Genomic DNA, 13887 nt, shown 5'->3' with positions numbered 1-13887 from the left:
TGTTGGTAATCCTGTTCCACGTCCCACATCAGAAGGCTGCACAGAGTACACACTCATTTCCTCTGCTGGACTCAAATCCTATCAAACAGCAGCACCGTGGTTCTGGCTCCGGCTCCGTCTGTGTGGTTTGATCATGTCTCATAAAAAAGGGACACCCAGAAAAACCAGTGCTGCAGTGAAACTGTGCATGCTCAGATCTGACCTTGATCAGGAATACACAATATGTGGAACATGCAGTGAAGTTAAAGACCTCTACAAACTCAGCACAGGCCTCTGGCGTGTAAGCGCAGTGCTGCCACCTTGTGGCTTGCTGTGACCGTCACATCTTCCCGAGTCAACCAAAGAGCAAAGAGAAAAGTTTTCCCAAAGCCATCAGGACACACAGCATTTAGATTAAAGGGTTAATAAATAGTGACTGAGTGAATACAGGCTACTTTTGGATTCATATTACGTCTAATCAATCCCACCGTGCTAATAAGGATCGTGATGATTTTTCGAGAAGGTAAACATCCTCCATCCTCTGCATGTGATGAATTAAAACAGGCTTCACTTAGTAAAGTAATGGTGCTCATCACAGCTTCACCCTACAGGGCGCAGCTTTAAACATCCACTCCAGACATCTCTGAAGATATAGAAAGAAGATCTGCTTTGAATACTAATGTTTATGTGACGTGGTTTTAAAATATAAGACACACATTAGTCACAACTCCAGAACTTATGAATGTGCGATCATGTTTCTCCTCCATCACACATCCAGCTCTCAGGTTTCTACATCACATTTGTTTAAAGTCATTTGAGGCTGCGAACACACACAAAGACACACACGCATACAACACAAAACATCACAAGATTGTTGATTTGTGTATCTGGATGTTTTCCTTCTCTTTTGTACAGGTGCAGCAGTTGGTGACCCACTTTGTTTCTCTACGTTTTTTTCCTGCCTGCCAGCTCTGGCACTGCCATATCACACATGCACACTCATGAATATTAGTAGAAATTAATCAATAAATAAAAAGAAAAAAATCTGGAAACAGTATTTCCCTTTCTTTTCTCAGCAGGTGCATGTATGGAGCACATACTGCACACATTTCCACAGTGAAGGTCAGTGTTGGAGTTAAAGGGGGGGCTTTAACTTTCAGTAACACCTCGCACTAAACTGAGCTTAAGGATCCTCGCCACCTTACCTGTGCTGCACGTCACGGCCACAGTCACAGAAGAAACTCAAACAAAACCCTGAGAGGGAAAAATGGCTGTCAATCAGCAGCCGGATGGACTGTTTCCTAAGCAACGGCCTGCTGCAAACACTGCGTTACTATAGTGGCCGAGACACAATCAAGTCCCACACTCAGCAGCACTGACCCGGGGACATGGAGGACATGCAGGAAGCATCTGCTGCTGAGGACGAAAGACTGGACTACATAGCGGACTGCGTGCTGAGGACTCTGAAGCTGAAACGGGACAAATGGCAGAAATGCGCGTCCAGCGAAGACAACAGGCAGGTGCTGCAGGAGTTCCTGGACAAACCCGAGCAGAGGACTCTGGTGGTTTCTGTGACCGCAGGAGGGCTGCTGCAGACCGCCGCCTCCTTCACCGCCGGCTCCAGAAACAAGGCGGTGTACTTCATGAAGCGGACCAAGGCAGCACTGAGGCCTGAATCCATGAAAGAGAACTTGGTGTACGGGGACCTGTCTTACGCTCCACTGGACCAGTTTTCCGCTCTAGTTGAGGAGGTAAGCCGCAGACCATGTTAATTATTATTAGACGCATGAAGCCCTGCTCAACCTGACCAAATACATTCCTCTCTTATCCAGACTACAGTAAACCCGCAGACCTGTGAGTGAGAAGTTTATGAAACAGTCACTTTCACCGTGGTCCAGAAACAAAGCACATGCTCAGATTCTTCTATAGCTCTCAGACAAATATTAAACTAAGTTCTCCACTAGGACCTGCAATGGCTACAGTATGTTGACATGCTCAAACTCAGCTCCAATTGTTTCAAGCTGTTACTTAAAAATAATGGCTTATGGTTGAAATAGCTATAACCAGAGACACTGATGGTGTGGCTCTGATTGGATCCAGTGGAGATTACAGGACTCTTACTTACCAAGCAGCTTTGGCTATAACTAATGGTTAAATTATTGAAATTGATCATTGAAAGTAATGCTTAGTGGTTAAAGTGGCTAAATGGCTGATGCCTAAAACTAATGGCTACATTGTTGCGTTAGCTTCAAGTGCAGCTAGGTAAAAATCAGTGGCTAAATGGTTACATTTGTTAGCACAAGTAAAGGCGAATGATTGACATGGATAAACCAAATTACTAAAAACAAATATCTAAATAGATGAAGGTTATTTAAAAGTAACAGCTTGCGGTTGAAATGCTGTAGTAATGGCTACATTGTTAAAACTGTTGGTTGATATTATTGGCTAATCCTTGTGGATTAAAACTAGAAGCTAAATGGTCGACAGTGTTAGGTAAAAGTAACTGTTTAAGGTTAATATGCTAACACTGATGGTTAAATGGTTGAATTAGTTGTCACTAATAATGGTTAGTGTTTGACAGGGTTAAAATAATTGCTAATGCCAATCTAAGTAGTAGGTGTACTAACAGAGGCCTTTCTTCAGAAAACTGAGTACTTTTTAAACCTGAGGTCCTTTTGCTAATACTACAGTTTTTTAACCTAAGAAAAAGAACCCAGTGTTTATTTTGTCAAAGGTTTACTTCCTGTTTCTTTACACTCCTGCAGGTTATAGCTCCACTGCTCTCCAACAGCAAGAACTGCACTCAGTGGCCACAGGTGGTGTCTCAGGATATCAAGTGCCATTTCCACTCCCTCAAGACCAGTGTGTTTGTGGTGTGTGGCCAAGTCCAAGGCAAGACTCTGTTGCCTCTCCCCGCAGGCTCGGAGCAACTGGAGCAAGCCGCCCTTGAGACGGACCACAGGTAAGCAGACTGCTGTGACATAAAGGACCGTGTCAGTGCATCATTTGTCCAACTTGTGTATAATAAACTGCTTTACTTGTGAATAATCACAGAGGGGAAATAGTGGACAAGAGCATCGTCCACTCCTTGGAGTCTGCGGTGATTGAGTGGAGCCATCAAATCCGCACCATCCTCAAAAAAGACTCCTCTGAGGCTCTGCTGGAAGGCCGAAACCCCACACCTCACACCGAGCTGCTCTTCTGGAAGAGCAGGTCAGCACCTCTGTTATTACAGACACAAAATAGCCACTGGCAGCCTCTGAGAAGTGCTTGTTTCAGTGTCATAACTGTGAGGAAATAACACAGGTCCCTACAGGATTTCAAAGTTGTATTATTTTCCAAAGTTTTTGCTAGCGATACTAATTTCAGAGCGCCTGTGCTGTCAAGTGAACAATGTAATTTGCAGCCCATTGCTCTTTATTTCTTTGCTGTAACAAATCTGCTTATGTAACAGAATTATATCTTATGAGAATTATGCATTAGGCCAATATCCTCTATTTTTACCATTTGTTTGTTCATTGAACAAATCAGACAAAACTTTTAAGTTGTTCTTTTTTAATTGAAACTCCAGTTCCACCAGTCTCGGGTGACTTTCTTTACATATGACCAAATTAATGCCATTTGCACCACATTTGGTATTTTATAGCTAAAAGTAACAGCACAGTGCTTGCTTTATTAAAAGAAAAAAGTGGATCTGCCTTTCTTTTTAATGGACCAATGGCTCTGGCTTTCAAAAGAAGCTGCATAAGAGGTCTATGAAAAAATGATCTGCTCATTACTTGATTTACGGCCTCAGTCTCTCGTTTAGAGTGTTGTTTAATACAGCATAATGTTTATTTTGGAAATCGTGATCCTATTAAATGTAAAATAAATGATAACGCAGTGAACGCTGCAGGACACGGCTGCTCTGGGATGTATTTTAGCACAGGAGAGTGCAGTGTAGCAGCTTTCTCAGTCAGGCTTCAGAAAACCAGGATGGTGACGATCAGGACAGACCGAAGGCCAAGGGGGCACTGCTCCGAGGCTCACTTTAAGTTTCTGTTGCAGGCTTTATACTGATGTTACTCTTTTACATTTCCATTAATTTGCTTCAGCACTGCAGTGTAAAACAAATGTTTCCAGACTTAAAATCTTGATTTTTTTTTTTGATCAAAATATTTGAGCTTAGTAAGTCTTACTATGTGATTTTACTACAGACACTGCTTCTTCTATGGACATTAGTTGTTACTGAATTGACAAATAACTAACTGCAGTGTGCTGACATCAGTACGTATTCTCTTATTATATGAAGAGTAAATATGTTATAGTCAACATTTGATGGAAGCGTTCTTTAAAACTGTGGAAATTCTATTTTTCTCAGATTAGAGAGATGCTACATTTGGTTGGATTAGGCCAATCAGATTTTTACCTTTCATTTGTAACCACATCAGTAATACTTTATTTCCTGTATTTCTCTTCTTCATCTCTGCTGTGGTTACTGTTGCAGTAAGCTTGATTGGGCAGTACTGCTGGTTTTAAAGTAACAATTTTACACTTTTGACGGCGTTCTTTAGTCTTTTTAGAAGGTTTTCAGGCTCCGTGTTGTAAATCTCTGGGACTACAGCTGTCTGGTAACAGCCAGGACTTTTCTCAGAGTTGATAGTCCAGCCAAATTGAGAACCAAAGGAAGTCGGTCCTTGGTTAGGAAAGGACACTGAAAGGACAGCGATCTCAGCAGCACATCAATCAGGCCTTACAGCAGAGCAGCGAGACGAAAGCAAATCTTATTAATAGGCACCTGACGGCCTGCTTAAAGTTTGCCAAACTGCATTTAAAGACTCTTAGAAGAGGAAAAAGATTCTGTGATCTAATAAGTGAACACTAGGCCAAAGCAGAAGACTTAAAAACAGCTGTATAATGTAATTTAAAATGGAGTTTTATATCCACAAGCTTTCATGATTTAATTAATCACTAGTTTGAAGCTAGTTAGCTGTGGACATCAAGAAGGTCCTGGGTTCAGATCCACCTGGGCTGGGACCCTGTGTTTGCGTGGGCTTCCTCCCACACACATGCAGTTAGTGGGGTTAGGTTAACTGCTGATTACTCATAGGTGTGAATGTGAGTGTCTCTCTGTGTTAGGCTGGCGACCTCTACAGGGTGTACCCTGCCTCTCACCCTATGACAGCTGGGATAGGGTCCAGCCCCCCTGTGACCCTGAAAAGGGTCAGCGGGAGAAAATCGATGGATGGACTTGTTTATTCTGAATCCTGTTTGTTTGTTTTTCCTTGAAGATACACAGATTTGAAGTGCATCCACTCCCAGTTAAAATCCTGTAAGGTCAATAAGATGGCTGTGCTGTTGGAGGCTGTGGAGAGCTGCTACCACGCTGCTTTTATGAACATGCAACAGGACGTCCTTGCAGGTTATAACACACAAAGTATATATCTAACACCAGAAAAAAACATTATGAAGTTTGCTCTCTGAGATGCAGTGTTTTTGTTTTGAAGGATGATTTATGATGCTTTATTTTTCTGCTTGTGGTCTTTTTGTGGATGAACTGACTTTGATCACATCTTCATTGGCAGCTCTGGAGGAGGCAGAGGACATCTGCACCTACCTGAGGCCCCTGGAGTGTCTCTTTAATGACGTGGAGAATATGGAGTTTCCTGCTGTCAAGGCTCAAATCGGGCCTTTAATGCACACAGTATGTCTGGTGTGGGCAAACTCCAGATACTACAACACTCCAGCACGTCTGATTATTCTCCTGCAGGAGACCTGTAACCTCCTCATACAGCAGGTCAGCTGCATTTCTTCTCTTTGTCTGTACTGCAGCGTTTCTGAACTGCACTTCTCAGAGATCACCTGTCACTGCAAAGTGGGTGGGTGTTTTTTTTTTTTCTCTCTCTGTGGGTGGAACTTTCTTCTTTGTCTGCTCAGCCGTGCAGGTTCATGCTTTCATATTCTTCCATTCTTTTGTGTTAAGTTTATTGGAAGCAAGTCCCTGTTTCTGCAGCCAGAAATGTATAATGTTGCAGAAACGTTCCCAGGAAAGACCTGGCAGCCACCAGCGTTTACCTGCTGGGGTGTGGATTGGGAAACACTGAGCTGTGGGCTCTTTCTTTAGATTGTGACTGTGTGCCATGGCATTTAAGTGCCCACATAGCACATGGCAGTTTCAAACTTGGCCCAGATCCCAGAGACCAGCTACAGTAATGCTTCTTTCTGGAGGATCTTCCTATTTGCTGTTTTAGGTTGTAATATTTGCCTTATCACCTCCTGAGGCACCATGTAAGCATAATATCAACCAGAATGATTCAAATATCAAAACTAGACAGTGAAATTTGGCCATTAAGCAACCCAGATTCTCAATATTTGTTGAAAATACACTATAATTAAATGGTGTAACGCTTATCTGCTCTCTTCTCTGAGATAAATAAATGGGTCAATACCACATAAATGCATGAAAGTCACTTTTCTTGCTTTCTTGCAGCAAACTCAGCAGTGAGATCTGTGTAATTCATCTTAGATGCTGCATCCTTTTCGATGGATAGAACAGCAGGGCTGCAGTCTGCCCTGAGACTGCGATGCGCTCAGATAGCTGACGATTTGTTTCAACTCGGAAGCTCCTCTCTTGATGCCACGTTTACCATGATAGAAGAATCCCGAGCAGATCTTGCAGCTGAGAAATGTTTATCCGATGCCTTTGAGGAAAGAAAAGGTTTGAAGTGGTGTAGTTTTCTTTGGAATTGTACATCTGAGTATCCTCGGCTCTTCAAAAGGCTCTCAGTGTTTATGTCCTCAGATCTGAACATGCTCTGTGCATATGTCACTGCCTTCCATTTCACTTAGTTTAATTGGCTCCAACACAAGCTGACGGCCCTCCATATTTGTGCCAGACAGTTGTGGTAAAATGGTGGATCCCAGATCAGTTTTTCTTTTGATTGCTGCCATGTGACCAAAAAGGAATGTAATAGTTCTTGGTACACCTGCCATGTACTGATTTCTTTGGTCAATAATTTAAGATCCCAAATGTAACACACATTTGTCACTTAAACCTGCCTTCATAGTAATTTATTTAAATTTGAAATCTATTCTGTATGTGATACACAAATGATTAACAACACCCACAAATCATTTAAAATTAAAGCCGGGGATACAAATTTTAGTGACTGTTGCATAAAACAAATGGAGATGTTACACTGCATTCAGGGGGGATGATGAAACAAACACAATCTCTATATAGATCAATAGAATTGGGATTTATAAGTATTTTAAATATGTCCATCCATCCATCCATCTCCTTCCTTCCTTCCTTCCTTCCTTCCTTCCTTCCTTCCTTCCTTCCTTCCTTCCTTCCTTCCGGGGCCAGGTCTAAATATAAATATTAATAGGTTTTGCATGTGTGATGATGTTTGTTAGAAGTTTTGTTCAGATTGGCCCACCTGTAAAGAAGGAGATAGATATATACATACATAAGCTACGATCATCATAGGAAGATTTTTATTTAGAGCAGGAGAACCAAAAACATCAGCAGTGCCCAAAGAAACAGTTTAGAAAGAGTTTAAATGATCAGTGCACAGATCAGTGACCTCACACCTCAGAGACTCTTTCAGCCACGTTTTAAAACCTGCTTTAAAATGTTCAAACATTCTCTTAGACTTTGACTTTAAAAAACCCGTCTCTAAACTAACTTAACTAAAAGCAGTTTGGTCCAAATTAAACACACCAGCATCCTTTAATGAACGTTATTAATGGTAACTTGGTTGAAGAATATATATTTGTTCCTTAATAACTGGCAGCATATTGAAGCTGAGACTAAAGCGACATGTCTCTGTATAAAAACAACAACAAAAACATCCTTTCAAAATGATAACCATACAGAAGACATGGCATCCATGTGGGTGCATCATAAGGCTGCTGGACCAGTACCCTTCAATAGCTGGCAAGTAGTAACATTGTGACAGAGGCTAGTGGAGTCACATGCCTAATGATGACCACAGTCTGCAGGAAGCTGCACTTCCTGTACAAAACAGTGATGTCACCAGTACTTTTTTAGGCTACTAAAAAGAAAGGACTTGTTTCTGCTCTCCCACACCAGGCCCGCGTGTATCTGGTACCAGAGGAGATTCTGAGAGCAGACATTTCAGAGAGTCTCCTGAAGGTGCAGACGAGCCTGGAGGTCCTGCTTCTCTTCAGGAGCACCTATGAGCACCGACGGCTCAGTCTGAGGCAGTACCAGAAGAACGGGAGCGTGGTCAGGCCCTGGGACTTTTCCCCTCTCTTGGTTTTTTCTGGACTGGACCGCTTTGTCAACAGAGTCAAAACCATTGAGGTGAGCATGGAATAATTTCTCCTCAGCTCTTGGAGAAATGCCAGCATTTTTGGTATGACCGTTGACTGCAGCATGCCTTCCCTGCAGGATGTCTTGTTAACAGCTGTGGATCTGTTGAAGCTTGAGAAACTGGAGATCGGCGGTGTCCGAGGTCGAGCCCTCAGCCAGCAAGTCCAGCAGCTCCACCAGGAATTTGTTGACTCTTACAAGCTCTTCACAGAGAAGCTCTATGACTGCTTGGACATGAACAACATGGTATGAATTATTAGGCTCATACGGGGGTCTGGCTCACTTGCCTGCTCCTCTCATTTTTGTATTGTGGAGGTGAATTAATTTTCTAAAGGGCTTTATGAAGTACGAGAGGCTACAGGCTCGGTGCAGTACCTTCTTCTTAGCCTGGCTAACACCACAGCAGCGTGGTCAGTCCAGCTTTGGTGGAGCAAATTTTTCTGCCTAGAAAGACTTTTGTTTTTAAATGTCATCAGTTTTCTTATCCAAGGTGTTTGAGACGTATAACCAGAAACACAAATTTACTTTACTTGGAAGAAACAGTGTTCCCTGCTGAATGGCTTTGAGTCAGTGAAATGTGAAAAGGAATATGCTGTGCTGGCTTTGCATTATCTCACACTGCTGTTTGGTATTTTGGCTGTTGGTGTAGCTGAGCTGTTTCCTCTGCAGGAGTTTGAAGAAGATGTGAACGAGTTCAAACTGAAGGTGGATGACACGGACCGAAGACTCGGAGCGATCTTCTGTCAGGCCTTTGATGACGCCTACGGTCTGCAGCACACCTTCAAGGTCCGGAAACTCAATGTCTCTCCACACACACACACACACACACACACACACACACACACACACACACACTATAAGTATTAAGCTCTCTCTATCTGATGTCTGCAGGTTCTGGATATGTTTGGCAGCCTGCTGGAGCGCCCGTTAGTGGCTGCAGATGCTCTGGACAGATACCCTCTGCTTGTGTCCATGTTTGACAAAGAGCTGGACTGCTGTAAAATCCTCTGCAACACACACATTCAAGCTGCAGAGGAGCGGGGTGAGGTTCACGACAAAGCCTTTATATCACAAAAGTCCAAAAGTAAACCACTTTTAGAGAGTGTTTATTTAAAGGCACATATGGTGTTAAGAGGTTAAGTGCAGAAAGTGCCCACTTTTTGTAGTAATTAATCAGGCAAAAAATGGTTAATAAGAGTGCAAACAGCAAGGCAGCTGACTCTCTGCACATTCGTTTTGTTTTCTTTGTTCTTTTAAATGTACTTTAATGAGTTTGCAGTGCAGTAAAAACAGGTGCAGCGTGCAGGCTTTTATTTGCCCTGTTCAAACACATTTTAACACAGTACCAGTCAAAGGTTTGGACACACAGGGGACACAATCTGTAGTAAAATTCTATTTTATTTATGTGGATTCTTTCTCTTGACAATACTTTCTTTATAATGTGATATTTACAATATTGGTATCATTTCCTAAATGGTGTCAGTACAAACAAAGGCCGCAGAATTTTAAGCAGAGTTTTAAAGAAAAAAAATTGACCTCATTTGACCTTGAAGAAGAGGTCAGAGGTCCAAAGTAGAATTTAGAATCCCAGTATATCATCCCTACATGCCCATATGCTGTCAATGCAAACAATAGGGGTAAGAAACATGGTTTTAAACAGCTCTACATGGCATTATTATAACTTTTACCTTCATATCAATCTGTTGACCTTGAAGAAGAGGTCAGAGGTTATTTAAATATTTTAAATCTTCATTCAGTACTTTCTATATGTTGACAATAAACAGCACACTTAAGAAGTAAGTAAGAATCATAGTTTCTAAGGTTTTCTGTCAGTTTTAAGTTGACCTCGAACACGTAGCTATGGCGCTCACAGACAGGATGACACGCGCAGAGGACCTGAACCCTGGAATCTTTATGTAGATGTGAATGTAACTAAATTACTAGCAAACCACTACTGTAGATAAAATACTGTTAATTAGAATTATTTTACTGCTGCTGCCACAACAGTGAACCTGCTGCCAGACTGACAGGAGTGACTGAACGGCACAGCTACTAGAAACTAGTAGAAGTCTTTTTCCAGCAGTTTGACAGTCAGGGCTGAGATTACTGTCACCTCCATCATATTTGTTCAGACAGCTCACACACAGCTCTCATGTGTACTCGTTACAGATAAATATGTTCCTTTTTGTAGTTACAGCGAACTGATCCTGTAACTTTGAGTCTGAAGGGGAACTTTGTTTCTCGGCGTAGAAAAAAGTTTGAGATCAGTGAACAGTGAAATCCATTAGAACCCCTCAAGGATGTTGTCAAAGTCGTTAAAGGAATTAAACTTGGTATGTTCTTGATTTAAAAACGTATTAATTGAAAAGGAGCGCTAAAACCCCCACGCACCCATAGTCCACCCACACAGTTGTGTTCCCGGTGCATGGGTGTGTGCGTGCTGGACTTAATTGACAGCTAGCTGCTAATTTTGTTGCACCCATTAGGGCGGTTGACTCACCCTGCAATTGTTCATCATGTAACTCCCAGTGTAGCTCCTCCCAGCTCCTGATGTGAGGTCACGAGGAAACAGCAGGTGTTTAAAAACTGTTCTTTAAAGATGATGTCGATGGGGTGCATTGACAAATCTAGCCTAAGGAAACTCTACGGCCAGGATACGAAAGGATCTCACTGTAATAACTCCAACAGCTTTTGGTTTCTTGTTCCTGACTAAAGTTCAGGTGGCTCTCAGTCAACTATGTTTGAATTTTTGGTGTATCAAAAAATTAAGTTCATAATTGTGTGTTAGCGTAAATGGAAGGAGCTGTGCCCGGGATCGGCAGCAGGGGTACTCTGGGTTAGTTAAAGGGAGGAATGGATTCAACTAAAACACGAACAGCAAAATCTCTCTGCAGACATCCTGAAAGTGAAATAGGGCACGTTTTTGTGATAGTGATGCAAAACACCACCATCAAGTACTTCATAAAAGAAGAGCGTTTCATATAGCCTTAAAGTGAGTTTGCAGGTTTTAACCAATTATAGCCTTGAGAACATGTTTCAAGCCAGGGCTGCTGTCGGGGGGAGCAAATGTGTGATTTGGGGAGAACGCTGAGCAGCCATATGAAAAAGATTTGTATAAGTGATGCATGCCACGGGAGATTTATTGGTTATGCATGCATTTTTGTGTGACTGTGGTCTGAATTACATACATAATAAAAATACAGTATTTCTTGGAACAAGTAAATATAAATAAATATAGATTAACTGCACCTGCAGCAGCTGGGCTCATAGAGAATCCAGATTTACAGTAAACAGAGACTGCTGCTGCACGGACTCACGCTTCAGCAGAAACCCACCCCTAAGATCCCAACGATGAAACAACAAGTCCACAAGCATGCAGCAGCTCAGCATGTTTCTGTGATGATAACAGCATGGACCACTGACAGTTATCATTCATATGCAAAGGCCATTGTGTCATCAAATAATAGATAATAATAGGCCTAATTTTCATTTTCTGCTGTAAGCTGGCAGAGCATGAAATCTGGTCATTCTTATCCACTTAAGCTGAACCATGGCGTGTATATCCAGTTACATCCTGTTGCTGGCAGAGGTTTAGCCGAGCCGTCAGCATGCAGGGATGAGACTGAAACTATAGGCAAAGGTCCACCGTTAAACACTAACATTAAAATCAAAATGTCATATAGTAAAATGTGAAAGATAACCTACAAAACTGAATGAAACTTTTTTGTTTATATATTTAAATTGAAGTTGTAGACACACAGGAAGTCTGCCATCTGCTGTGGCCTCGGGCAAGAAGGCTTAAAAGGGTCTTGAACTTGTATGAATTTGAAGTGATCGGTGGGGAGCAGTAGGTGAGAATTCAAAAGCAAGAGTGAGAAGAGTCTGCAAAAAGCTGCCATGAGGGAGAACTGACTTAGCAGGGTGCCCAGAGTTTGGCACATGCCACAAATCCCGCTTTAAGAATCTAAAAAGAAACAGTGCATTCACATTTTAAAAAATTTAAAAAGCTTATTTTAATGTGTGTTTGCTGCAGGTGCTGCGTTTATTTATTTATTTCTTCATAAACTACCAAAATATGTAATTTGCCTAGGGGTGCATAAAACTGTCTATCTGTGTAATTCTGTGTGATGATGTTTGACCTCCTCAGGCTCGGCTCCGGTGAATAAGAATATGCCGGCAGTAGCTGGAGGGCTGAGGTGGGCCCAGGAGGTACAGCAGCGAATCCAGGCCCCCTTCTTCAAATTCAGGCACCTCTCCTATCCGTGAGTCTCGCCTCAAATGAAGCAGATTAAAAAAAATTGAAACTTGATGTGGCCACACATTTCCCGTGGTCTCAGTATGAGTTAATCAGTGTGTGAGCAGTTTTAGGGGCCTCATATAAATGAGGCATTGGAATACTGGAAAGATGTTGGTTACATATTTTGCATGGCTTGTAAAGTGTCATCCTCTCTGTAGGTGCTTGGAGACTGCAGAAGGAGCAAGGGTCATCCAGAAGTATGAGGAGATGATGCAACTGCTGGACAGGTGTGTGTGGCACTTATCTCAGCGTGTTACACTGTGTGTCATCATGCTGAGATGTATATATTACTGAATAAAAGAACAGAGAGGAAGATTAAACAGAATAGATAGTGAAAGAATATGACACCATTTTATTGGACTGCATAATAATACTATAAAGACAGATATTACATATTAGCTTTAGTCTTTGAAATGTAAATGCTTCCCTGTAATTTCACGCCAGCCTTTCTTAAACCCAACATTTGTGATGTTGTTAGTCGAGTGTAGAAAATTTATGAAGCAGCCCCTGTGGAATAGCGTGTAGCCATGCAGCTCCTGGCATGATTTATGCTCTCATTACTGCTCTGCAGATTATTTTGCAGGACTCCCATAATCCCATATGCCCTGTCACTGCTTACTGATGCCAAGTGAGAAATGGCCCTACAGACCACATCCAACATCAAACCGCTGCATGATGTAGCATCTCACTGGGAAGGAAATGCTGTTCGGATGGAATCAAACTGAACCCCGAGAGTCAAAGAAAGATCACAAAGATGGAAAAAAAGAAAATATTTAGATTAATTTTACAGTTGCCAGGTTAAGATATGTTACTTAGCTTAACTAATGCAGTTGACTTGGATTGTGTTGTTCTGATAAAAGTTTAGCTTAATTTGTCTGAATAAGAGGAAAATATTGATACATTTTAACAGCCTTGGAGAAATGATCCAAAATGCTGTAAAAAGATTAACACAAAGATTTTCATGAAGAGAGCATTTATTGGCTGTTAGACTGCAGCCTAATAGATCAGTCTGAGTGTAAATGCATTATATTTTCTATATAAAGTGCATTTAAACACATAGTACAGATGAATATAAATACCAGTGATTTCACTAGTAATGCAGTACTGTGCAAAACTCTTGAACCTCCCCTGCTTCCAGAATTTACAAAACTAAATAAGGATAAGACAAAATTTGACCCACAAAAAACAGTATTTTTGACCAACATGGTGATTTCCAAAGAGCTGTGAGCTTAGTGGTCTTAGTTGAAGGGTGGCTGTCAATTTTTTAAGGAAGGGAAAGAGGGAGAAAAGC

At 41.7% G+C, this 13887-nt stretch overlaps 1 protein-coding gene across 3 annotated transcripts in view; it reads left to right on the top strand.

The window, feature by feature from the left end:
* Positions 1–1248: 1248 nt before the first annotated feature.
* Positions 1249–13887, top strand: part of dnah9 (dynein, axonemal, heavy chain 9) — a 173357-nt gene continuing 160718 nt past the window's right edge. The window contains exons 1-12 of one of the 3 annotated variants that reach the window (XM_030754457.1): positions 1249–1730; positions 2745–2941; positions 3034–3192; positions 5250–5380; positions 5544–5755; positions 8057–8290; positions 8378–8545; positions 8867–8876; positions 8949–9085; positions 9191–9341; positions 12447–12561; positions 12755–12823. In XM_030754457.1, coding sequence (XP_030610317.1) covers positions 1368–1730; positions 2745–2941; positions 3034–3192; positions 5250–5380; positions 5544–5755; positions 8057–8290; positions 8378–8545; positions 8867–8876; positions 8949–9085; positions 9191–9341; positions 12447–12561; positions 12755–12823 — 1946 coding nt within the window. In that variant the 5' untranslated portion in view covers positions 1249–1367. Of the gene's footprint in view, positions 1731–2744; positions 2942–3033; positions 3193–5249; positions 5396–5543; positions 5756–8056; positions 8291–8377; positions 8546–8866; positions 8877–8948; positions 9086–9190; positions 9342–12446; positions 12562–12754; positions 12824–13887 lie in introns of all 3 variants that reach the window. The other 2 variants (XM_030754458.1, XM_030754456.1) reach the window with 2 other exon arrangements.

This window comes from Archocentrus centrarchus, chromosome 19 (genome assembly GCF_007364275.1).
Source record: "Archocentrus centrarchus isolate MPI-CPG fArcCen1 chromosome 19, fArcCen1, whole genome shotgun sequence".
Taxonomy (NCBI): domain Eukaryota; kingdom Metazoa; phylum Chordata; class Actinopteri; order Cichliformes; family Cichlidae; genus Archocentrus; species Archocentrus centrarchus.
This window is presented reverse-complemented; position numbering and strand designations above follow the sequence as displayed.